Genomic DNA, 27,478 nt, shown 5'->3' with positions numbered 1-27,478 from the left:
GATAACAAGGGAAAACAACATTTTCTACAAGACCCCGTGAATTAATGCAGTGTAAATATTTATTCCCCCAGTTCCCTCACAGCTGCCCACTCGATCAAAAAGGCATTGCAAACATGAAGTAGCCTTTGCTTAGTTAATAATACATTTATTTTTCTCCCACATAATAAATATTCTGTACATGTAAACGGAGCAGCTAAAATGCACAGTGCAAAATGAAAAGTTTTCTCACAATCTCTCTGAGGCATTTCACCCAGTACAATGATGGACATCTAATGTGGGTCACTGACCAATACAATCAGGAAATGGTGTCTATTTTTTTTAGGGTGAAGAATTTAACCTGGCAGTTCGACAGTCTCATAGGGTTGCAGGCTGAAGAATTGTGCTGAGACTAAACCCCAAGAATTTCAAAAGGTGGGAATTGGAGGGACACATTCACATCGCGAATTGTCAGACTGGAGGAAGTTCAAAGGACGGGAGGGGCTCAGGATGTGGACGCACTAGAAAACTTTAATATTGAGGCATGGCTTGATTGGGAAGCAATAGAGATCAGGGATTTTTGAACATGCAACAAAAGAGATGTGGATAAAAAATAAAACAAATTGAAAGGATTGTTTAGTTTAAATGAGATTTTAAAATGGTGGGTGTGTTAGAAGGTGTCAGAGAGGGAAGGGTTAGATTGATCATGGAGTAGTTGGGACAACATTGTGGGGTAAAGCATCTGAACAGTTCGAAGTTCTATTTTTCATTAACATATTGGGCAAACCCATTACCATTTTCCCTCCTATCTAAAACCTAGGTTTTATTGCCTGATAAAGATCAAAAAGCTCAATCATAGAAAAGTATAAAATTATGAAAGACATAGATAAGTTAGAGGTAGGTATGATGTTTCTCGGTGGGGGAAACCAGAACTATGGGGTGTGGCCTCAAGATTCAGGTTAGTAGATTTAGGATGGAGATGAGGAGGACCTGCTTTTCCCCAGAGGCTGGGGAATCTGCGGAATTCAGTGCCCATTGAAGCAGGGGAGGTGACCTCAGTAAATATATTTAAGACAAGGTTGGGTAGATTTTTACATAGTCGGGGGAATTAAGGGATATGGGGAAAAAGGAGGTGGGTGGAGATGGGCCGATTATTGGATCAGCCATGATCTCATTGAGTGGTGGAGCAGGCTCGACGGGCCGGATGGCCAACTCCTGCTCCTATTTCTGATGTTCTTATTAAACAGTGGATAAAGCAGATTGAAAGTACATTTGAAATTTGTTAAACTCACCAAGAGCGAACTACAACTCCAAATGTTTTCAGCAGTAACTCTCAGCCCCTGTTTCTCATGTTCTTATTTAACTTGTAGACCAGTCGCCTGGCAGCCACATACTCGTGTTAGCGGTCTGGGATGTGCAAGCTCCAGATGGGGGAGGGGGGGGGGGTGCTGAAGTTCAATGGAGTCCAGGCATGGTACAGAGCTCCCACTTAACTTTATATAGTAGTAAATAGTTATTATAACCTCTCCGTCCAAATCGTGTCATTACTACCACATCACAAACATAACTGTTTGACGGAATTATTACTTGGCTTAAGAAAAATAAAGGTCTTATGATGGCAACCAGACACTATCTATTAAGGTGGCTGTTCAAAGGAGATGGTTTTGATTTTGAACAGTCCTTCCAGAGATTGACAAAAAATATCTCCTTTTTAAAATAAATGTCAGAATGTGCAGTTGTGTATGAGGATGTGGACGGGACGGGATTACACATTGATTTTCTTTGAATTCTTGGTTGTAATGTACACAGTGGACCCTAGATCTTCCATCTCTCTGCTTTTGGAACTGGGGTAGCAACGAAAGAGGTTTACCCCAACAAGTGCCCTGGAGTATCTCCAAAATGGATAACAGGACACCAATCTTCGCAGTCTGGTCAGATTTATCCATCCAATTGACAATTCTGACATCCGCAAGAGAACTCCAGCAGAAAACTGTTCTAATTTTTGGAATGAATTTTCCCAGAGGCCTGCGAATACAGAACATAACCAAAGTGAAACTATAATTTGAACCCAAAACAAATCAAGGGATATTGGATTGGATATTAAATTGTATTCCAATGGTGAGCAAGTCTGAGGGTTTCAGCTGTGCTACTTTGTCTGATGTTAAGGATTTTATAAAACTATCTACTCTTTTATTAATAGTTACCTCCAATTTTAAAAAAACATGAATCATGAAAGCTGATAATCCACCTGACAATTAGCATCGGTATAGGGCAGTAGAACTAGTATTTATGTTCTGCTAACGTGGGACTTGGAGCAAAACAGTGAAAAGCTTTTGGGTTGGGGTTAGATTTAGAGATACATTTAAAATGTGCAACAAAGATATTTTGAAAGCCTGAACTTTTAAAATTATAGTGGGAGATATGAAGAGCAGGTTGAAGGTAAGAATCTAATTGACGGTCTTGATGGATGGATAAAGGCAAGATCAGTCAAGCAAAATGTTGCTATGGATTAAAAAACACACACACACCACCCCACTCAAGGCCTCAGAGGATTTATCCTTCGCTAGTTATCAGGTGGTGGTTTGATGATGGATTACCAAAAGAATAAAGTGACGATGGAGAAATTAAATGCTGGGTTACACACTTCAGATACGTGGCAAGAGGAACGAGACATTCATAAGGAACGGTCAGTCACCTCCTAGATCAAGCGCAGCAAGTCCCTTCCCTCCCGAACGGACAGTCACAAGGTTGTAAAATAGTTTCCAGCCTTCAAAGGTCGAGGGAACGCTACTCTCCAAGGCAACAAGACAAAAGTCTCCTCCGTGGCTGCCTATTGAGAGTCGGTGAGCGTTCACAGTGGCATGAAGGTGGCCCAATCATTTCCACAATGCCATCCAGTTCGATTCGATGCATCAATACCAACTACTTCCATTTGTGTTGAGACTTTAACATAATGAAAATGTTCTGAGGTACTTCTCTCAAGAGTGTGACTGAACACTTAGCAATCCACTCATTAGGTGGTCCAATGGTGCCACAGGCAAACGTCGATTAGGTCTCCCTTCAGTCTCTGTTCCAAAGTAAACAATCTCAGTCCTTCCAATCTCTCCTCAGAGCTCCTTAACCCCAATCAATATTGTATCGTATATTTAAGTGATACAGCACGGTGACAGGCCCTTCTGGCCTACAAGCCTGCACTGCCCGATTACACCCATGTGTCCAATTACCCTACAAACCATGGTACCTCTTTGAAATGTGGGAGGAAATCCCCGTGGACACAGGGAGAATGCACAGGAAGGACGCGGAAGTGGTGGAGAGGTTGCAGAGAAGATTTACCAGGCCGTTGCCGGGATTGGAAAACATCTTATGAGGCAAGATTAGTAGAGCTGGGACTTTTCTCTTGGAGGAGACTTAATAGAAGTCTACAAGATTCTGAGAGGCATAGACAGGGTGAACAGCCAGCATCTGTTTCCCAGGGCAGGATCAACAAACACCAGGTGATGTCTGTTCAAAGTGAAGGGAGAGAAGTTTAGGGGAGACATCAGGGGTAAGTTTTTTTTAAACTGTGGGAACCTGGAATGCCTTGCCAGGGATGGTGCTGGAGGCTGAAACTTTAGGGTCATTTAAGAGACTCTTAGACAGGCACACAGATGAAAGAAAAAGAGGGTTATAAGGACAGCTTAGCACTTTTTCAAAGGAAAATATGGGTCAGCGCAACATCGAGGGCCGAAGTGTCTGTACGGTGCTATAGTGTTCTATGTACAAACTGTTACTGACAGCGGTGGGTTCAAACCGTTGTAATAATTCCTCATGTTTCCAGAACATCAGCTCAAATTTTACATCTTTAATTCTCTATGAAAATATATTTTTATTTATATATTTAAAACAGTTAATGATTTAGATTTCCAACAGCTTTGGCTTCAAGTGAAACACAACCTTGCAAAGCCACGCCCTGCTGATTGACCTGACAACAAATGGTCTCCATGCCTCACCCCTACTGTAGAGTAGGCATCCCCTGACGGAAGAGGCCCATTTCTGACTCCACTTTTCCTGGTCTGGCCCCACAGTGACCTATCGGGATGATCCCCTGCTGGCTGTTGTTTTTCCACTCATACCTTGACGCAAGGGTCAGGCCCGAAACGTGGGTTACCGTTCACTCCCTAAGTCCGTAGACTTTACCAGCGTGATCCCCCTCACTTGGCCCAGGGAGGATACCGGGGTGATCTTCAATTTCCATCTACTGTGAACGGGTGGCCCTTCCAGCCTTCGAATCCCAGACTGGGTGCTCCACGATGAACAAGGAAAGAATTCATCCTTCTCTGCGTTGGGAGTTATATTTTGAATGGAAATTCCTCAATGTACTTTTGGAGGCTGGTCATCAGAGGCAGTTTTGTCACGTTGTCCCTGCCAAAGTGCCGGATGATGCTCTTTCGGCACAGATGTTGCAGTTTGGGAATGGGGTTCTTCCGCAATGGGGTTGAAAAGATGATCGACTCACCCCCCTCAAACACAAAGGGCTTTCTGTGACTGGTGTCCACACAATATTCCAGCAACTTCACCATGCAATCAAAGTGAGTGTTGTTGAACCAGAAGAGTTCTTTCTTGAAGGGGATCCGCATGCTGACTGGACCCCGGTGGGCTCGGACGCTGAGGCTGAACAGGTGATCAGCTTGGGTGCTATCCCGTACAAGGAAGGTGCCGACAGGCTTTGCCGTCAGCAGAGCATGAGCCTCCTCCACGGAGAGTGGTCCCCAGTACAATCCACCCTCATCCAGGGAGCGCAGGCTGCGCTCCACCATCTCCCGCTCCTGGTTCTGGAACATGCGGAAGTGGGTGGGCGACGTCGGTGGGAGGTGCTGGATTTGACGCGGAGTGGACTGTTGCACATTTGCCAAGGCATCCAGGTGAACTCGCCCTCCGACCATCTCAGACAGACCGCCAGCTCCTGAGAGGTCCCATCTTCAACCTCCGTGGATATACGTCCTGTAGTGGTAGGGGGAGAAGAGGACAGATACGTGAGATCAACCTAGTCAACAGGAGGTGCACTGCTGCAATTTGCTTGCCTGCTAAGAAGAGGCATCAGCTTGCCAATGAAGTGTCTCAAAATCTTGTCAGTGTCTCCCAATGGCAGTGCAGAGCGGAGAGCGAGTGAGTGAACTCTTTCGGGTGAGTTCTTCAACCAATGTCACGCCAAACTTTGGTAGATGTCACAGATGCTACAGTGAAATTTTGAGAGCAAGAAGGGATGTCCTCTCTGGCCCCACCTCCCCGTCCCACATACAAGGACAGGATTCCCATCCTCACCTACCACCCTTGTAGCCTTTGCATCCAATATATCCACCTGCGTCATTTCTGACAACTACTATGTGATATCACCACCAGACCAGACACTCCCCTCCCCATCTTCTGCAGGGACCACTGCCTTGTCCACTCCTCCCTGTAAAGGTTAAAACCTTATGTTTTTACTTTTTAATTAATTTCATGCCTATCCCTTTAAGAAAGATTGTTGTTTGTGGTGTTGCCATAGTTACTATGGTGTCATATGCCATAATATCCATTTAGACTTGGAGTTTGTATCTCATTCCTCGAAAAATAATGACAGGGATGTAAGCTCTCAAAATACTTTTATTTTATCTTATTTCATTTTAATCATTTTAATGTAGGTTTAACTGTTTAAAGAAGAAAATAGTTATCATTACTCAGTATATTTACTCAAATTTTGAAAATATTGATGCAAAGTTAATCAAAATGTTTAATTGTTATTAACAAATTAAAGCTGCAATACAAAGTTTGGTTTATTGGAGCAATAAGAATATCACCGCATAAGTTTCTGTGAAGATGACATGTTTTGAAATTGGGAAATTCGAGAGATTGGAACATGTCTTCCCACCCATCATCCCCTCGGCACCTACCCCAGTGATCACGTGTGCCCTCACTTCCTTATTCACCGCCATTCGAGGCCTCAAACAGTCCTTCCAAGCACTTAACTTCTGAGTGTGCAGGGGTTAGCTACTGCATCCAGTGTTCCTGTTGTGGTCTCTTCTACAATGGGGAGACTGGGCACAGACTGGGAGATTGCTTAGTTGGGCACCTCAGCTCTGTCCGCCACAACAGCAGAGATCTCCCAATTTCCCGCCCCATTCCCTTGCTGACATGTCTGCCCCTGGTCTCCTGTACTGCCAGACTGAGACCGCCCGCAAATTGGACAAACATCACCCTCTGGGCATCCTCCAACTGGATGGCATTGACATTGAGTGCTCCCGCTTCCATTAGCTCCAGCCCCATCTACCTCTATGTCTCCTTTCCCCCGGCTCTGCTTTCACAGGGTAAAACACCCCTCACCCCCTCCCCAATCAATTCTCATCCTTCCTCTCTCCTGTCCTAACCATATCCAAAGTAACACCTTTTATCTGTTGGCCTGTACTCCTCCCTCACTCCTTCTCCCCAGCCTTATAATGCAGGCACCTGCCTGCTTTTAACACACACCTTGGAGGTTGCAAATCTTTACCTCCAATGGACATTGCAAGATCTGCTGAGTTCCTCCAGCATTTCTGTGTTTTAACCACAATCACACCGTCTACAGACTTTTGTGTTTCACGTCGTCTCTGGTATCCTGGACAGTGGCTATCTCTTAACTGAGGCATAAAACCTGATTATGAATGGCGGGATCTCGCTATGTGTAAATTAGCAGCCACATTTGCCACATAATGACAATGTCAAGTGTCCAAACTTTATGGTTGTAAGGCACTCTGGACTTAGTTTTTGCTAAACCTTTGTATAGAACCCATTGTGAAGTACCTCGATCTTCGTATAATGAAATAGCAAAATTGCATTCAATCCTAATCACTCTCCCTTGCTTCCTCAAATATTTGGTTCTCTCATGAACCAATGCTAGTGAGTAACAATTCACTTGCACAACCCAAATACTGTTTGCAATTAAACTTATTCATCATTTTCTGCCTTTCAACCTGCTCAATAGAAAGCTTAATTTCAATAATTTTCTCAGATTGTTTTTCCACATTCCACATCTTTAATAACCTGTCATAAAATGTTCCTCCCAGCCTGCAAATACTCACTTTTAATCTCGTTAACTTTTCAGTCCTCTGTGGCAATGAATCATTGCCTTGTTTGCTTTTGGTAATCTCCTGGAGTAGTTTCCACAACTGGAGTTTTGTATCAAAGTCGAGCCCTCCTTTCTTTGGCAAAACCGAACCATCCACTTTGTGAAGCCGCATTTGAAAGGGCTCTTTCTTTGCAATTGTTTCTTGATATGAGCTTAATCACAGTTTGAAACATGCAACCACTTGTTGGCAAACACTTTATCAGTATCGGAATGATCACAATAAAGGTGTTGCTGACAACAGCGTCCCAATCACTGCTCCATTGAACAGTCTCAAGGGCAGGTCGGCACTGTGGCAGAAGGCTGCACCGTGCAGCTACAGCGACCTGGCCATTGATTCTGACTTCAAGTGCTGCATGTGTGGGGTTTACACGCTCTCCCTGTGACTGTGTGGATTTATCCCAGGGCTCCAGTTTCCTACCACTGTCAATTATCCACTGTAAATTACCCCGGTACAGTTCAAATTCATTCATCATTCTATGGTATCAGTACAGCCCGATGTATTCCAATCCAGGGTGCAAACACACATTCTGACAAAACACACGTAAAATTGATACAGATACGCAGAACCGATGTACATACATGAAAATGAATATTAATAATAAAAAGTGCAGTAAAACCTATTATCCAGAATTCAAGCAATCTGCAAAATGTCAAGGTGGCTGGGATATAAGAAGGTCTATGGCATGCTGGGCTTCGTTAGTCGGGGGATCGAGTTCAAGAGTCGAGAAGTCACATTGCAACTCTACAAACCTCGAGTGAGACTACACTTACCCTATGCCATTGGTACTCTCTGATTAGTAAGGGATTGCTTATGTGAGTGGGAAGGGAAGGTTGAGAATCACTGCTCTAGACCCAATTGTTACTGAAATATTTTGCTTGAGAAAAATTGTCATTGGACCATTTCCTTTGGAGTTCTGAAACCGTGCACATAACGAGTCAATGAGGTATGATTAAAACAGTGGTTTTCAAACTTTTTCTTTGCACCCACAACCCACCTGAAGCAATTCCTTACTAATCACAGAGCACTGATGGCCTAGGGAATGCTTAAAATGGTGAGTGAGTGGAAAAAGGTTGTGTTCACCTCATTATCGGAAGGATGTGGAAGCTACGGAGAGGGTACAGAGGAGATTTACGAGGATGTTGTCTGGATTGGAAAATAAGTCTTATAAGGTGAGGTTAGCATAGCTGGGACTTTTCTCTTTGGAGAAAAGGAGGATGAGAAAGTGACTTAATAGAGGTCTATAAGACTCTGAGAGGCATAAATAGGATGGACAGCCAGTGCCTTTTTCCCATGGCGGGAGTAGCAAGACACCAGAGGGCATCTGTATAAAGTGAAAGGGAGGGAAGTTTAGGAGAGATACCAGAGGTGTTTTTTTTTTTACAGAGAGTTGTGGGGGCCTGAAATGCCTTGCCTTGGGTGGTGGAGGGTGAAACATTAGGGCCATTTAAGATACTCTTAGCCAGGCACATGGATGAAAGAAACACAGAGGGTTAGAGGTAGGGAGGGTTTCATTTATTTTGGTAGGTCGAGGACGAAAGGGCCTTGAGAGGATTCAGAGAAAATTTATTAGAACGATACCAGGAATTAAAGGGTTAGCGTAAGAGGAATGATTGTCGGCTTTTGGACTGTACTCGTTGGAGTATGGGGGTGGGGTGGGGGGACCTCAAAGAGGCATTTCAAATGCTAAAAGGCCTGGATGTGGCAAGGATGTTTCTCATGGTTGGGGATTCTAGGACAAGACGGCATGACTATAGGATAAAAGGGAGTCAATTTAAAACAGACATGCGGAAAAGTTTCATTAGCCAGGTGGTTTTAGAACTCTTTACCACAGATGGCTGTGGAATTGAGGTCGATGGGTGAATTTAAGGCAGAGATTGACAGGCATTTGATTAGTCAGGGCATCCTGATAAAGCTGGGGAGTGGGGCTGAGTGGGAGGATGGATCAGCTCACGATTAGAATGACGGAGCAGACTTGACAGGCCAACTTCTGCTCCGATATCTTGTGAATATGCTTGGGCTTCTATTATACAGAACACTGTGAGCGACTATAAATGACTGAATGAGATTATTCTGTCCACTGGCTCCAAGGCTCCTTCACCCTGGAAATGTGACAGAGCAAGACCCAGATCGAGACTCTCTGGACCAAGGAAAGACCTGGGCTTCCATGCAGAGTATTCGTGGTGGGTGACCTTTTGCAGCACAATGTTCCTTCCCTCAAGGACCCCTTATTTGCACTGAGGTCACAGAATCATAGGAAGTGGCCATTTAGTCCATCTGCTCTGTGCTCATATTAAAGAACATTGAACCTAATCCTGCCTCTGAGCAAAGAATCTGGTGGTATACACCTAGATATTTCTTTAAATGTGGTGAAAGGTTCTGTCCACAAAAGTGCTGGAAAAATTCTGCAGAATCTACCCCCTCCCTCTCATCGTCATTTTCCCACCCAGTCCCACTGCCCGATCTTCTCCCCATTACCTATGATGCCCTGGCTAATCAAGAACCCATCAATCTCTGCCAGTGACGTGGCCTCCACAGCCATCTGTGGCAACGAATTCGACAGATTCACCACCCTCTGGCTAAAGAAATTGCTCCTCGTGCCTGTTCTAAGAGAACGCCCTCTTATCCTTGACTCCCCCACTGTGGGAAACAGCCTTTTCACATTTACTCAGTCTACGCCATGCAACATTCAAAATGTTTCAATGAGATCCGCCTTCATTCTCCTGAATTCCACTGAGGACGGGCCAAAGAGAACATTCCTCATACGATAACCCTTTCCTTCCCAGAATCATCCTTGTGAACCCTCCCTAATGTTAACAAATCTTTTGTAAATGAGGGTCCCAAAACTGCTCACAATAAGGTCTCACCAGTCCCCTATAAAGCCTCAACATCACATCCCTGCTCTTATATTCTATCCCTCTTGAAATGACCGCCAGCATCGCATTTGTCTTCTTCACCACTGAGTCAACCTGCAAGGTTACTACCTTCATGTGGACTCTTGGGTCCCTTTGTATCTGGACATTTTCAATTTTCTCCCCATTTAGAATATGGTCTGCCTGATATTTTCTTCCACCAAAGTCCATGATCGGACACTCTTAGACAATGAAGAAGACAGGGTTGGCATTCTTTTTTTTTTCAATTTTTTATTTTTCACACCATAAATCACATTAGCCATGATATACACTTTTCCTTTTTCACACATATACAGTGACTTTTTCTCCCCCCCCCTCCCTCCTCCCAAGCCACCCCCCCACCCCCCCCCCCTCTCATCCATTTTAGGTATACAATCTAGGTTGCATTAAACCAGTCAGACAATGTTGTCATTCAACAAAAAAACACCAGAAATTCTACTGAGTCCATTCTTTTCTTTCCTTCTCCTTCCATCAACTTAGGTAATGTTTGTCCCCGGTAGGTTTTCGCTATTGTATTTAATGTAAGGCTCCCATACTTGTTCGAATATTTCAATATTATTTCTTAAACTATATGTTATTTTTTCTAATGGAACACATTTATTTATTTCTATATACCATTGTTGTATTTTCAAATTATCTTCCAATTTCCAGGTTGACATAATACATTTTTTTGCTACGGCTATGGCTATCTTGACAAATCTTTTTTGTGCATCCTCCAAATCAATTCCAAATTCTTTGTTTTTTATGTTACTTAGGAGAAAGATCTCTGGATTCTTTGGTATATTGTTTTCTGTTATTTTATTTAATATCTGATTGAGATCATCCCAAAATTTTTCTACTCTCTCACATGTCCAGATTGCATGAATTGTTGTTCCCATTTCTTTTTTACATCGAAAACATCTATCAGATACTGTTGGGTCCCATTTATTTAACTTTTGCGGTGTAATGTATAGTCTGTGTAACCAATTATATTGTATCATACGTAGCCTCGTATTTATTGTATTTCTCATCGTTCCAGAACATAATTTCTCCCATGTTTCCTTTTTTATCTTTATATTTAAATCTTGTTCCCATTTTTGTTTAGTTTTACCATTTGTTTCCTCATTCTCCTTTTCTTGCAGTTTAATATACATATTTGTTATAAATCTTTTGATTATCATTGTATCTGTAATCACATATTCAAGGTTACTTGCCTCTGGCAAACTCAAACTGCTTCCTAATTTATCCTTCAAGTAGGATCTCAATTGGTAATATGCCAGCGCTGTATCTTGAGTTATATTGTATTTATCTTTCATTTGTTCAAAGGATAAGAATCTATTTCCTGAAAAACAATTTTCTATTCTTTTAATCCCTTTTTTTCCCATTCTCTAAAGGAAAGGTTATCTATTGTAAAAGGGAGTAGCTTATTTTGCGTCAGTATTAGTTTTGGTAATTGATAATTTGTTTTATTTCTTTCTACATGAATCTTCTTCCAAATATTGAGGAGATGATATAATACTGGAGAAGTTCTATGTTGTACCAATTTTTCGTCCCATTTGTATAATATGTGTTCAGGTATCTTTTCCCCTATTTTATCTAATTCTAATCTCGTCCAGTCTGGTTTTTCCCTTGTTTGATAAAAATCTGATAGGTATCTTAATTGTGCGGCTCTATAATAATTTTTGAAGTTTGGCAATTGTAAGCCTCCTTGTTTATACCATTCTGTTAATTTATCTAGTGCTATCCTCGGTTTCCCCCCTCTCCATAAAAATTTCCTTATTATTTTCTTTAACTCTTTGAAGAATTTTTCTGTCAGTTGTATTGGCAATGCCTGAAATAAGTATAATATCCTTGGGAAAATGTTCATTTTAATACAGTTTATCCTTCCTATCAGTGTTAGTGGTAGATCTTTCCAATGCTCTAAATCGTCCTGTAATTTTTTCATTAGTGGATTGTAATTGAGTTTATATAATTGGCCTAGATTTTTGTTTATTTGTACACCTAGGTATCTTATTGCCTGCATTTGCCATCTGAATGCAGATTCCTTCTTAAATTTTGAGAAATCCGCATTATTCATAGGCATTGCTTCACTTTTATTTACGTTTATCTTGTAACCCGACACTTCTCCATATTCCTTCAATTTCTTATATAATTCTTTTATTGATAGTTCTGGTTCTGTTAAGTACACTATAACATCATCCGCAAATAGACTGATTTTATATTCCCTGTCTTTTATTTTTATTCCTTTTATATTATTATCTATTCTTATCAATTCTGCTAGTGGTTCTATAGCTAGCGCAAACAATAAAGGTGATAGTGAGCATCCCTGCCGCGTTGACCTGCTTAAGTTAAATTGCTTTGATACATGTCCATTTACTGTCACTTTCGCTAACGGTCCCTTATATAATGCTTTAATCCAATTAATATACTTCTCCGGTAAACTGAATTTTTGCAATACTTTGAACAAATAATTCCATTCTACTCTGTCGAAGGCCTTCTCTGCGTCTAAAGCAACTGCTACTGTAGGTGCTTTATTTCCTTCTACTGCATGAATTAAGTTAATAAATTTACAAATATTGTCTGTTGTGCGTCTTTTTTTGATAAATCCAGTTTGGTCTAGATTTACCATTTTCGGTACCTGCTCTGCTAATCTGTTTGCTAATAGTTTAGCTATTATCTTATAATCTGTGTTTAGCAAAGATATTGGTCTATATGACGCTGGTGAGAGTGGATCTTTCCCTTGTTTTAGTATTACTGTAATTATTGCTGTTTTACATGAATCTGGTAAGTTTTGTGCCTCATCAATCTGGTTGATTACATCCAGGAGGGGCGGTATTAATAAGTCTTTAAATGTTTTGTAGAATTCTATTGGAAATCCATCCTCTCCTGGTGTCTTATTATTTGGTAATTTTTAAATTATCTCTTTTATTTCTACTGTTCCAAATGGTTCTGTTAATTTATTTTGTTCCTCTATTTGTAGTTTTGGTAGTTCAATTTTAGTCAAAAATTCATCTATTTTCCCTTCTTTCCCTTCGTTATCAGTTCGGTATAATTGTTCATAGAATTCTCTAAAGTTTTCCTTAATTTCTTTTGGATTATATGTAATTTGTTTGTCTTTTTTCCTTGATGCCAATACCATTTTCTTAGCTTGCTCTGTCTTAAGCTGCCATGCTAGGATTTTGTGCGTTTTTTCACCTAGTTCATAATATTTCTGTTTTGTCTTCATTATATTCTTCTCTACCTTATATGTTTGTAATGTTTCATATTTTATTTTTTTATCCGCCAATTCTCTTCTTTTAGTTGTATCTTCCTTCATTGCTAATTTTTTTTCTATGTTTACTATTACCCTTTCCAACTGCTCTGTTTCCTGATTATAGTCCTTCTTCATCTTGGTTACATAACTTATTATTTGCCCTCTAATGAATGCTTTCATTGCGTCCCATAGTATAAACTTATCTTCTACTGATTCCGTATTTACTTCAAAATACATTTTTAATTGTTTTTCAATAAATTCTCTAAAATCCTGTCTTTTAAGTAGCATGGGGTTTAATCTCCATCTATACATTCTTGGAGGGATGTCCTCTAGCTTTACTGTCAATATTAAGGGTGAATGGTCCGATAGCATTCTCGCTTTATATTCTGTTTTTCTTACTCTATCCTGCATACTAGCTGATAACAAAAATAGGTCTATTCTTGAGTATGTTTTATGTCTAGCCGAGTAGTATGAGTATTCCTTTTCTTTTGGGTTTTGTTTCCTCTATATATCCAAAAGTTTCATTTCTTGCATTGATTTAATTATAAATTTGGTTGCTTTGTTCTTCCTGTTAATTTTTTTCCCCGTTTTATCCATATTTGGATCCAAATTCAGGTTGAAATCCCCTCCTATTAGTATGTTCCCTTGCGTATTAGCTACCTTCAAAAAGATATCTTGCATAAACTTTTGATCTTCTTCGTTAGGTGAATATATATTAAGTAGATTCCCAAACTCCGAATATATCTGACATTTTATCATAACATATCTCCCTGCTGGATCTATTATTTCCTCTTCTATTTTACATGGCACATTTTTACTAATTAATATAGCCACTCCTCTTGCTTTTGAATTATACGATGCTGCTGTTACATGTCCTACCCAATCTCTCTTTAATTTCTTGTGCTCCAATTCAGTTAAGTATGTTTCTTGGACAAATGCTATATCAATTTTTTCCTTTTTCAGTAAATTTAGTAGTTTCTTCCTTTTAATTTGGTTATGTATTCCATTAATATTTAAAGTCATATAGTTCAGCGTAGCCATTTTATATTTTGTTTATCTTCTCTTTCCGTTTTTCCATCATTACCTTTCCTCCTTTTCCATTTCTGTTTTCTTATTTTCAACTCTTTATAAGACAACATTCCTACAACATCCAACATTTTCCTTATTCTCCTATTTATATCTTCTTTATCCCCAATCTCCCCTTCCCCTCCTGAGTTGTCCTTTATCCCTTGTCGGACAACCACATCTCCCCTCTCCATTTGGATTTGCGAATCCACTCGCAAGCGTCAACTCATTTTGCAGTGACCGCTATTTCCCCCCACCCAGCACCCCCAGAAAAGATTTCACTTTTCATATGTCACAAAGGTCACTCTTTTAATTCCCTCCTTATTCTCTCTATTCCATTACCTTCCCTTATTAATTCTTGTCTATACTATCTATATTTTCCTCTAAGTACAGATACATTCACGTATGCACATTGTCTCTATTCACTCTTATACCTCTTTACCCGCATACATATCAATCGTGATCATTTTTACTCTCATTACCCGTCTTCATCCCTCAGTCTATTTTTGTCTTTACCCACATACATATCAATCGTGATCATTTTTACTCTCATTACCCGTCTTCATCCCTCAGTCTATTTTTGTAATTGTTCTGCAAATTTTCGTGCTTCTTCTGGATCCGAGAATAGTCTGTTTTGTTGTCCTGGAATAAATATTTTCAATACCGCTGGATGCTTTAGTATAAATTTATACCCTTTCTTCCATAAAATCGCCTTTGCTGTATTGAACTCTTTTCTCTTCTTTAGGAGTTCAAAATTTATATCTGGATAAATGAAGATTTTTTGCCCTTTATACTCCAGTGGTTTGTTGCCCTCTCTTACTTTTTCCATTGTTTTCTCCAGTACCTTTTCTCTTGTAGTATATCTTAGGAATTTTACTAAAATAGATCTTGGTTTTTGTTGTGGTTGTGGTTTAGAGGCCAATGCTCTATGTGCCCTTTCTATTTCCATTTCTTGCTGTAGTTCTGGACATCCTAGGGTCTTAGGGATCCAATCTTTTATAAACTCCCTCATATTCTTGCCTTCTTCATCTTCCTTAAGGCCCACTATCTTTATGTTATTTCTTCTGTTATAATTTTCCATTATATCTATTTTTTGAGCTAGTAGTTCTTGTGTCTCTTTAGTTTTTTTATTAGATTCCTCCAATTTCTTTTTTAAGTCTTCTACCTCCATTTCTGCTGCTACTGCCCGCTCTTCCATCTTGTCCATTTTCTTTCCCATTTCTGTTAAGGTCATCTCTATTTTATTCACTTTCTCTTCTGTGTTGTTTATTCTTCTTCTTAAATCATTAAATTCCTGCGTTTGCCATTCTTTAAATGACTCCATGTATCCTCTAACAAGAGCAAGTATATCCTTTACCTTGCCTTTCCCTTCTTCTATTTCACTGTACTCTTCCTCTTCTTCTTCCTCTGGGTTGGCCATCTGTTGTTTCTTTATTGCCCTTTTCTTCTCTTCTTTCTTGTTTTCATTGTCTTCTGTGGTCTCTTCTTGCTGCAGGTGTTCTGCAGCTGTCGTTGCCGGCTGTGGAGATCGACTCCCCAGCTGGTCCCCCCTCCCGTCGGTGTGTTTTTTTTCATGCGCATCGCGCATGCGCGAGGAGTCACGCATGCGCGGTTGCGCACTTTTACTCGGCTCTGCGAGGCATTTTTGTAGTCCTATTTCTATCGACCTGAGGAAGCGGGCTTCTCTCTCCACAGCGGGCCTCTTCGGACAGGTAAGGCCTTCTCCTTCTTCCTCCGTTGTCTTCTCTTCCTCTCTTCTTACCGTTGATTTTGATTTTTCTTTTTTTGTCGCCATCTTCTTTCCACCTTTATACTCACTTTTCTTTAACTTTTATTTCTGTGCCTTTGTATTTTCTCTTGTTTTTCCCGACTTTTCTGGAGAGGGCTGGAGTTCACCGTCCGGCCACTACTCCATCACGTGACTCTCCCATCAGGGTTGGCATTCTTGAAAGCTTTTCCCAATACCCTGCTAAGACGCCTTGATTTACGGATAGAAATAGTTTAAAGGGATAAGGGGACAAATCAGGCTGGTTCAAATGGGCACCTTAGTTTTCACGAACAGGTTGGGTCGAAGGGCCTCTTTCCATGCTGTGACTCTATAAATTTTTTAATTTGTATTTTAAATTTAGTCATATATACAGCACGGTAACAAGCCTTTCGGCCTATGACCCCAATTGACTTACAGAAGTGGGAGGAAACCAGCACACCAGGAGGAAACCCATTCAGTTATGGAGAGAAAGTACAAACTCCTCGCAGACAGTGCTGTAACTAAGTTGTGGTAACCGGGCCTATATTATTTGTATAATGTGTATATGCACGCAGGTTCTCAGCAATGATGAAGGGTAAAGAGAGAGACAGGGACATTTAATGCTGTCAAAGACTAGGCAGGTGGCGACTTAATCTAGATAGGGTTGTACCAAGTTGGGAATTTTCTTATGTACAAATGGGCGGACACTCCTGCATGAGGACTTAGATCCAGAGCACTGAATCGGAACTGGGGCCCACAAATTGTATAACAGAATGCTGGCATATGGTTAAATTATGGAACAAGTAAACCAGTGGATTAACATTACTGAATTCGCGATGACCTTTAATTGAAAACAATCTGGATTTAAAGTTGGGGGAGAAAAAAAAACAGGCAGCTCATGGAAAATCTAATCTGGTAAATTTCCTGCCACTGCAGTGTTCTTTTTAGAAGGATCTTCAAACAACTAAATAAAAGCTCAGGCAGTGGACAAGATGAGGAGTTTTATGTTTTTCAGACCAGCACAGAGCTTGTCATTGTTAAGTGCATATTTTTAAACTCTTAGGTTTTGGCTGGACTGGAGAGATAACATTATCCTTAAGGCATTTAACATGTGTCTAATCTTATCACATTTTCTGTCTGTTTAACAAGAATGGTCCCATCCTGACAGTGAAACTTTTCCAATGCCCAAGTGCTGCAGTTGTGCAAATCATTCAGCTTGCACATTTGCTTCTCAGGCCCCTTAGATTCCATAGAAATAAAGCTCTCATGCCCCGTCTGCCTTTCGTGTTGCAAAGTTGTCTCTTTAGACCGAAATCATCTTCTTAATGTTATCACGGGTTACGGAGCCAAGAGCATCTCAGAAACACCCAATTCGGCAGGGCATTTCTTGGTTTAAAAATTTAGATATATGGCGGGCCATTTTGGCCCACAAATCAGTGCCGCCCCATTTACACCCAATTGACGTTTTTGAAGGGTGGGAGGAAACTGGAGCCCCCAGAGAAAACCCACGCAGACACGGGGAGAATGTACAAACTCCTTAAATAGCGTGGGATTCGAGCCCCGATCCCAATCGCTGGTGCTGTAAAGGCTTTGCACTAACCGCTACGCCAACTGTGCAGCCTGAGTTCACTGATTGACTACACTAGTGAAAGATGTCGCCCTTTGGATGAATTATTAATTGACCTCATCAATCTCCATACACCATTATCAGAAGTTCAGTGGGCCTGGCAAGATTTACTCCACAATAGTCATCTCAAACAGATTGTCTGGAATTTAATTTAATTGTCATTTGTACGTCTGTTGAGCACAAATTAGATGCCATATGATGGTCGTCTATATATTTCAAAATGGCTGGCTGTAAATTACTTTAGAACAAACTGAATTCATGAAAGCTGTGATAAGTACAAGGGCCCAAAATGGCAGCACCTTTGATTAGCAGCGGATGCGGGGGGTGGCAGACTCCGAGGAAGTGGAGGACTGGTGCAGGGCACCAGGAAGTGGAGAGACCACTACCCCCATTTGAGAAGGCAATGCAGATGAGATGACCCATGGGAGAGTGACCATGGCGGCGAACCAGTGAGATGCCTTGAGGCTGAAGGACTCTGAGGCTGGGGCAGCACGGTTGGCGTTGGGGGTGGTGCCTTTACAGCACCAGCGATTGGGACTGGAGTTCAAATCCAGTGCTGTCTGTAAGGAGTTTGCACATTCTCTCCGTCTCTATGTGAGTTTTCCTTGCGGTTTCCTTCCATCCTTCAAAACGTAGGTTAATTGGCAACACAGACCCATGGGGCAGAATGGCCCGTAGGTCTAAATTAAAAATTTTTAAGGCAGTGGGTTATTAGTGACTCTTTTGTTTCTCTTTCTCTGGCTGCAAGGGGTGCTTGGCAATTTTTAATGATGGCAAATCTTTGTCTGCCTTACAAAAGACCAAAGGAAATCCTGTGTAACATCACATTTTCTGTTTTAATACAATAAAATAATCATGAAAAGGTGTCTGCAGACACCATGGAGAAACTCAGCAGGTCAAACTGTGTCCTTTATAGAGCAGAGATAAAGATACATAAACCAATGTTTCAGATGTGAGCTCTTCATTGTGTTTTGTAATTAAGTACAAGGCTTTTTCTTTTAAAAGCATTCCTCTTAATGCCACGCTCACCTCCACTACAAGGTCTCCAGTTCTCATTCAAACTATTTCAGACCGCCTTGAACAAGTTTATAAGTTTGGGGTCAAACTTAAAAAAAAAATCAAGGCAATTTATTGCTGATGCAATCCTGCTGGAACCTGTTTGTGCTTTTTTGCTCGTATAATGTTCTTAAATTGACTGTAAGAGCCACTTCAGGGAATTCCTGCCTTACAGCAGGCAAAAGCAATGTCATATGACAATAAATTGAATCTTGAACATCTCCCCATTTAATGGTTATCTATTAATTTCACTGGACCACGAAGATTATGCTTCCTGAACACTTTTGAGTGCATTTTAAGGACTTTGGGGCTGCTGGTCACGAAAATTGCCTTAAAGATTTTCTATCACGTATTGTATATGTTGAACGTTTAATGGGTTTGGAGGGGGGTGGGGAGGAGGGAGGGAAGGTAGGGGGGAAAAAAGAGGAGAAAATGCCACTGTGTATATTCAAGAGGAAAATGTTTGTGTGTATTTTGATTGATATGGTTCATAGTGTGAAAAATAAATTAAAAATAAAATTTAAAAAATAATAAATAAATTTTCTATCCCATTCCGGTATTTTAGACATAGTCTATTTTTGTGATTTCCTGTCATATTTTAAGTCTACCTCAAACGTTCAAAACCACGAAGTCCAACATACCATTGAAAATTCATTTTCTGCAGTTGGACTTGGACTTCTTCCCGGCTGACGTCAGTGACGAACACGGTGAAAGGTTTCACCAGGACATTGCAAACATGGAAAAGCAGCATCAGGAAAACCGGAATCCATCAATGCCGGCCGACTATTGTTGGGCATCGACCCGAGGGGCATCAGATGCTGAGAACAAACGAAAAAGGGCGGAAAAACATTTTGAGGTCAGTTGAATGAACGCAATATGCCAACATTAAGCACGTTCAATTCAATAAAAGTTCATTCAATGTTTCTCCAACTTCCTACGTGATACATCAAATCTGAAATGACCTTTGTGTTCAGTTTGAAGTTGTCGATCGTAATCCCCAATTTTTGTTCATGAAGCAAATCTTTTGAAAACATTTGTTGCCCCAGTGTTTTTTGAAAATGTTTTTGAACATTTCTTATAAATGTTGTGGTTTTGTGTCATCTCTGCAAAGATACTTCAGTGACTGTAAAACACTTCAGATTGTTTAGCAATCGTGGGTGACAATGCCAGTGCACGTTTTTTACTGAGGAGTTTGAATAAAGGCCCAGAATTTCTATATAACACAGAAAACTTGGCCTAATCAATTGCGTACTCAGGAACCACCCACCTTTATCCTCCACAGACCCCCGTCAGAATTTCTGCTGTAAAGCTGGTTCTAACCTGATGCATGTAAACATAGGTTCAGTCCAGTGTTTTGACAGACAGTTAAACCAAGGCCCCAGGCTTAACAAAGTTGTCAAACAGCTTCAATATTTTTGAATGTGCCTGCCATTCATAAACTTTCAAGTGCCATTTAAAAAATTAATGCCGTTATCGAATGTGGTCAGCACGATGCTGTTATAGGTGCCAGCAACTGGGGCTCGAATCCGATGCTTCCCTGTTCTCCCCATATCTGCGTGGGTTTCCATCGGGTGCTCCGGTTTCCTCCCACCCTTCGAAACTTACCCCAGTTGGAGGCTAATTTGGGCATCACTGGCCAGTGTGTACTTAAATGGCTGGAGTCGGCTTCTAGTGTGCTGTCAATAACTTTTTTGTATTTAATTATCTTTGCATTTTAATTAATGAGCAGATTCTTTTTAAGCCTGCAGACGACTTGAAACTTGCCCCCCTCAAACGTTATGGAGGGCACTGTATGGACTCTTAAACAGGGATTGCAAACTCCCTTATAGGTACAGTGGGAAATACAGCCACTTCCATGCTGACCTGCAAACATTCTTGAGGCCAGAACTTCAAAGCTCTGGAATTACAAGCACCAGCAAGATTTGATCTCATGGACATAAAACTACATTTAAGTTTGAATAATCAATTTCTTGCAACACATGGAGTACAAACCAAGTTTACTTTTTCATCTGAAGAAAGATTACGGAGACGATAAAATACTTTAGTCAAGTGACGCTGGGTATATAAATTGACACTCTATGGAACCCTTTGGGATTGTGTTTATTTGGCATTTAAGAAAATGAATGGAGAGAATCGTTGGCCGGGCATTGTGATAACTGGGAGGGGGGGTGGGGGGAGTGTAAACTCGATATGAGTGGTCCTTTTGACCCTTAAAGTTTGGAATTTACCAGGCGTAAGTGCCAAGAAACTGGCTGACACGGTAGGGTGAACGATGACGCTTTTTACAGCACCAGGGACCTACGTTCCAATCCAGTTTTGTCTATAAGGAGTTTGCACGTTCTCCCCATGACACCACCCACCCTGGTATGTTTTCGAGGGTGAGAAGAGAACGTACCAACTCCTCACAGACAGCGGAGGATTTGAACCCGGGACACTGGCGCTGTAATAGAGGCGCACTAACCGTGTCACCTCACTTTCTAGTTCAGCTTGGGAGCACGTTTTAAGCTCCTACTGGTTAATTTTTTTTTTTTAAAGCAACAAGGTATCGACTTTTCAGTTTCCTCGGCTACATTAGCTCCACTAAATCGCAATAGTAACAGGGTGGACTGATTGATTAAGTGTGCGGGCAGCAAATCAAGTTCTGATCAAGATGGTGATTTTAGAAGAATATTTTTGCAGGATAAAGGTCAGCTTTAATTCCATTTCTTTTAACGAGGTTGTTTAATGCATCACTCTGCTGATGTCGAAGTCAAACATGAACAGGAACTTGAGCAAACCCAATTTGCAATCTGGTAACTAACAGAACTACTTTCAGTGTCAAATCTGCTTCCCAGCAGATTGCAGAGTAAAACACAAAACTGTAGACACCGTGAATGAAGTAAAAACACAACGCTGGAGAAACTCAGCAGGTCAAACAGTGTTCTTTCTACAGCAAAGATAAAGTAAGGCAGTGTCTTTGGTTCTACAGCAAAGATAAAGATACATCACTAATGTTTCAGGCTTCATTAATGTATGAGTAAAATGTAGGCAGGTGTCTGAACAAAATGATGCTGGGAGGAAGAGGGGCAGGAGCTAATAGGTGGATAAGGAAGGGAGGAGAAAAAAGGGGTTGTGGGTTGGCTCTGTGAATGGAAAGAGTAGTGGGTGGAGAGATAGAGGGAAGAAGGCAGGTGGATGGGGAAGGGAGGGGAAAAAAGGCCAGCAGAAACCAGAGAAGTTGATGTTAATGCCATCCGGTTGGAGAGTGCCATCTTGTACCTCATGGCTTCCAGTTCCAATAAACTAAGTTCTCTCCAAGCCCGAAACAATGGTGATGTATTTTTATCTCTGCTCTCTACAGTACACTGCTCGACCTGCTGAGTTTCTCCTGCATTGTGTTTTTACTTCAATCGCGGTGTCCGCAGAGTTTCATGTTTTACTCTGCAATCTGCCAGGAAGCAGATTTGACGCTGAATGAAGTTCTGTTAGTCACAAAGCTTCATTGGTTTTCAGTTAGTGAAGCTGTGCTTGAATACTGGAAACCATCCTCCGGAATGAATTACTCTAAGAAAACCTTCATCCAGTGATCACACACATGCCTGATTTTTGACCGATTCCTGCACACGCTTTATCCCCCATCCCCTCCCCCCATCACCTTGCCACTGAGACAAACGGGTCTAATCGGTTACTGTTTTGAAAGCCACAAGCATCGTGTCCATTTATTCTCAAGAGGGAGCTTCATCAGTTGTTTTTATTAGTATTAGTAATGCCATCTGCAAGTTTGCCGATGACACCACAGTTACAAAATGGCAATGAGGAAACGCACAGATCAGTTCATTGAACGGTGCAACGACAACAACCTCAATGTCAGCAAATCCAAGAAGATGATTGTGGACTTCAGGAGGAGGTATGGGGAACACGACCCCGGTCCTCATCGAGGGCTCAGTAGTGGAGAGGGTCAAGAACCTCAAATTCCTGGGTGTCAACATCTCAGAGGATCTGTCCCGGAGCCTCCACGTTGATGCAATCACGAAGAAGGCCCGACAGCGGCTGTACTTTGTGAGGTGCCTGAGGAGATTTGGTAGGTCACTGAAAACTCTCAGAAGCTTCTGCAGGTGTACCGTGGAGAGCATTCTGGCTGGTTGCATCACTGCCTGGTATTGGAGGCGCCAGCTCTCAGGATGAACAAATTCCACAGGGTTGTTAACTCAACCTGCGACATCACACGACTTCACTCCATCGAGGACATCTACATGAGACAGTGTCTTAAAAAAGCAGCCTCCATTCTCAAAGACACCCACCCCCCAGGCTACTCTGCTACCATCGGGGAAAAGGTACAGGAGCCTAAAGACGAGCACTCAGAGGCACAAGGACAGCTTCTTCCCCATTGCCATCAGATTCCTGAGTAATCAATGAACCAAAGATACTGCCTTACTTTTCGGGCATTATAATTGTTTTTTTTTTATCGTAATGTTGCAAGATGGTTATAAAATGAATGTTTGCTCTATGACATTACTGCAAAACACCAGATTTCATGACTTGTGCATGGCAATAAATCCTGAAGCGCTTGGATACAAAAGGGACATTGAAAATATAGATAGAAGATCGGTTGGGTAACAGTCAACAGATTCCCAGTCAACGGGAAAAAAGCAGAATACTGGGATTCCCCAGAGATATTGGAGCTAATGCTTTTTTTTTAGCTTCTCTATAAATGGTAGTGTCCAAGCCACTATTTCTAAATTTGTGAACGACACGAATCTCAGCAGTACCAGATCCGTGAAGAGGATTCCGATGCACTACGGCCAATATAAAGAGGGTGGTAGAGTGGGCAGATGGCATTAAGGCACAGAAACACAAGGGGTGCATTTTAGTGGGAAGAATGAGGTGAGATGTGGCCAGGTTGTTTCCCATGCTAGGGGAGTCTAGGACAAGAGGGCTCAACTTTAGGATAAAAGGGTATCAATTTAAAACAGAGCTGCGGAAACATTTGTTTAGCCAGAGTCTATGGAACTTTTTCCCACAGGTGAGTATGGAAGCGGCGAGATCAATGTCAGCAAATCCAAGAAGATGATTGTGGACTTCAGGAGGAGGTATGGGGAACACGACCCCGGTCCTCATTGAGGGTGTATTTAAGGCAGAGATTGACAGGTATTTAATCGGTCAGAGCATCAAGGGTGATGGGGAGAAGGGCGGGGTGCAGAGCTGAGTGGGAGGATGGATCAGCTCGTGATCAGAATGGCTTCGATGTCTTGTGAGTAAGTATTTCAGAAATACCTTTTTGAAAGGGGTACAGGAACAGAGGAATTGGTTGTTGAAGCCAGTGAGGCAGGTCGAGACAGTGGATGTACACAAATTATCGTACAGGTCGAGTACCCCATTTCCAAAGTTCCAAAAAGATCCAAAAACCAAACTTGTTTTTAGTGCTGACTTGCCCACATGGGGCTCTGATGCTCTGTTGGCACCGGTTTGATTACAGTAACAGTTTTTTTAAAAACCCGAAATCTTTGCTTCTGGCCGGGAAGATGCCAAACGGAGCTGGGTTCAAGTCTGCAGCATCGGCTGCAGCCGGACGAGGAGTGACACCATTTGCAGCATCGGGTGCAGTGCAGTCCTCATCAAAGAAGTCGCCTTGGGCTCCAGGGCAGGAGGGGGGGGGGGGGGGGACCTCGGGCTCCAAACAGGATTGGAGACTGTAGTGGCAATGGGGAGGTGTTGGGTACCTGCGGACCCAGGTGTTGGTATGTATTAAGACATGACTTAACCGCTGGTACAGGTATTCTGCTAATGCTACTGTGCTCGTTTGAGTATTTTCTCATCCTACTTCCCAGTCCAGATTTCTAAGACTGACCTTTGGGAATTGACTTTCCAGAATTATGCCTAAACTGCAATAGTCTGGGTAATCCACACACACACACATATATTTGCACATCGATGGAGTTAAATTTATATTTAAGTAAGTTGTTATATTATTAGTGATTATTAATACAAATTTCTTTGGCTTGGCTTCGCGGACGAAGATTTATGGAGGGGGTAAAAAGTCCACGTCAGCTGCAGGCTCGTTTGTGGCTGACAAGTCCGATGCGGGACAGGCAGACACGATTGCAGCGGTTGCAGGGGAAAATTGGTTGGTTGGGGTTGGGTGTTGGGTTTTTCCTCCTTTGCCTTTTGTCAGTGAGGTGGGCTCTGCGGTCTTCTTCAAAGGAGGTTGCTGCCTGCCAAACTGTGAGGCGCCAAGATGCACGGTTTGAGGCGAGATCAGCCCACTGGCGGTGGTCAATGTGGCAGGCACCAAGAGATTTCTTTAGGCAGTCCTTGTACCTTTTCTTTGGTGCACCTCTGTCACGGTGGCCAGTGGAGAGCTCGCCATATAACACGATCTTGGGAAGGCGATGGTCCTCCATTCTGGAGACGTGACCCATCCAGCGCAGCTGGATCTTCAGCAGCGTGGACTCGATGCTGTCGACCTCTGCCATCTCGAGTACTTCGACGTTAGGGATGTAAGCGCTCCAATGGATGTTGAGGATGGAGCGGAGACAACGCTGGTGGAAGCGTTCTAGGAGCCATAGGTGGTGCCGGTAGAGGACCCATGATTCGGAGCCGAACAGGAGTGTGGGTATGACAACGGCTCTGTATACGCTTATCTTTGTGAGGTTTTTCAGTTGGTTGTTTTTCCAGACTCTTTTGTGTAGTCTTCCAAAGGCGCTATTTGCCTTGGCGAGTCTGTTGTCTATCTCATTGTCGATCCTTGCATCTGATGAAATGGTGCAGCCGAGATAGGTAAACTGGTTGACCGTTTTGAGTTTTGTGTGCCCGATGGAGATGTGGGGGGGCTGGTAATCATGGTGGGGAGCTGGCTGATGGAGGACCTCAGTTTTCTTCAGGCTGACTTCCAGGCCAAACATTTTGGCAGTTTCCGCAAAGCAGGACGTCAAGCGCTGAAGAGCTGGCTCTGAATGGGCAACTAAAGCGGCATCGTCTGCAAAGAGTAGTTCACGGACAAGTTTCTCTTGTGTCTTGGTGTGAGCTTGCAGGCGCCTCAGATTGAAGAGACTGCCATCCGTGCGGTACCGGATGTAAACAGCGTCTTCATTGTTGGGGTCTTTCATGGCTTGGTTCAGCATCATGCTGAAGAAGATTGAAAAGAGGGTTGTTTTAAAAATAACATTGTCTTGCTGAATTTCTATAGCTGCAACGGCATTTCCTCGTCTCACAATTCGCAAGAAATTGCAGGGTCAGCACCTCAGCCAGGCCATCACACAAACCACCCTCCCTTCTATCGACCCAGTCTATACCTCAGGAAAGCTGCCCTTATTGGAAAGGCCACGTCACATCCCAGTCTCACTCTTCTCTCCCCTTCCATCGGGCAGAAAATTCATGAAGACACCAAGCTCCAGATTCAAGGACAGTTTCTTTCCTGCTTTCATCAGACCTTTGAAGCGACCACATTTTTCCACAGACTGGTGATTCTCAACCTTCCCCATCCCCCCACATAAGTAATTCCTTACTAACTACAGAGCACCAATGGCATAGGGCATCATAGGCGCTATGTGGTTAATGAGGGATTACTTAAGGTGCGGAGGTAATGGTTGAGAGCCATTGCAATAAGCAATTCTATTCATACTTTAGGAAGGACATGACTGCATTGGAGAGTGCTCGCCAGGATGTTACCTGGTTGGGGGGGTGGGGCTTTAGTTACCCGTGGCATCCTATGACACAGGTGCTCTGCAATTAGTAAGGGATTACTTAAGGTGGTACGCGATTAGAAATAAAAAGGTTGAGAGCTACCGACATAGCTAATTTCTCCTCCCACGGCAAGGGTATCAAAATGATGAGGGCATGGGTTGAAGTTGAGAGGAAGGACTTAAAAACCTGAGTGCAATTTGTTTTAAAAAAAAGATGATTGCAAACGGTGGTTTCAGAATTAAATGCCATCTCTATGTTTAATAAACATTTTGACTGACACAGTAAATAGGCAAGATCTATTCTAGAGGATAGTGAGCAAATGAGCGTAGATGGGAGAAAGGCCAGAACAGACATGGGAGGGAGCCCGAAGGGTATACATCCTCGCTCCACATCTCTACCGCTGACAGTGACACACTTCCCCCAGACATGACAACTATCCACTGGGTTTTTCCAGTCCTCAATGATTAGCTTCTTCAACTGCCAGGTGAGTTCATTTCCACAGTTGCCATGGTGAAGCTTAAACTTGGGCCTCTGTACTCAGAGTTCAGTAACTTAGTTGTGACACTGTAACACACATACACTCACACACTCTCAAGCACCTTCTTACTCACTCATACACTCACACTCACTCACACCAACTCACACGCACTCACACCAACTCACACGCACTCCCAGTAGCAAAAAAATACATGCAAGAGCCTGTTTCAGTTCTTTATCCTGGTCATTGATGCGATTCCTCATCGAGCTCTGCAGGTTGTACAGAGGAAGAATGTAACGGCCTCCCCGTCGCTTCTTTCCCTTCCACCTACCTCCCTGTATCCACCCATTGCCTCTTACCTGTTAGATTGTACACCTCCTCCATCCACACCATCTCGTTCTGGCGTTGGCCTGGGTTTTTTTTTGACATTCCCAATAAAGTGCTCAGGACTGAAAACGTCAACTGCCCTTTTGCTTCTGACAGAAGCTGCGTGGCCCACTGAGTCTCCCCTGCACTTTTCTACACTGCAGTAGATGCCAACAAGGGCCATGCAGCAATAAACAGGTACATTACTAAGTAACCCAACAATTTACAAACTGTTCACA

General features: G+C 42.3%; 1 protein-coding gene across 10 annotated transcripts in view; it reads right to left on the bottom strand.

Moving 5' to 3' along the window:
* LOC138748596 (suppressor of cytokine signaling 1-like) overlaps positions 1-27,478 on the bottom strand; it is a 183,951-nt gene that overhangs the window by 57,396 nt on the left and 99,077 nt on the right. For 3 of the 10 annotated variants that reach the window (XM_069909055.1, XM_069909057.1, XM_069909056.1), the window contains 2 exons: positions 19,375-19,551; positions 52-4,956 (listed from right to left, as the gene is read on the bottom strand). The exons of 3 other annotated variants lie outside the window; for them this stretch is intronic. In XM_069909055.1, coding sequence (XP_069765156.1) covers positions 4,305-4,898 — 594 coding nt within the window. In that variant the 5' untranslated portion in view covers positions 4,899-4,956; positions 19,375-19,551 and the 3' untranslated portion in view covers positions 52-4,304. Of the gene's footprint in view, positions 1-50; positions 4,957-19,374; positions 19,552-27,478 lie in introns of those variants that run through there. 4 more of the 10 variants (XR_011348179.1, XR_011348178.1, XR_011348181.1 and 1 more) reach the window with 2 other exon arrangements.

This window comes from Narcine bancroftii, chromosome 13, assembly GCF_036971445.1.
Source record: "Narcine bancroftii isolate sNarBan1 chromosome 13, sNarBan1.hap1, whole genome shotgun sequence".
NCBI lineage: Eukaryota > Metazoa > Chordata > Chondrichthyes > Torpediniformes > Narcinidae > Narcine > Narcine bancroftii.
This window is presented reverse-complemented; position numbering and strand designations above follow the sequence as displayed.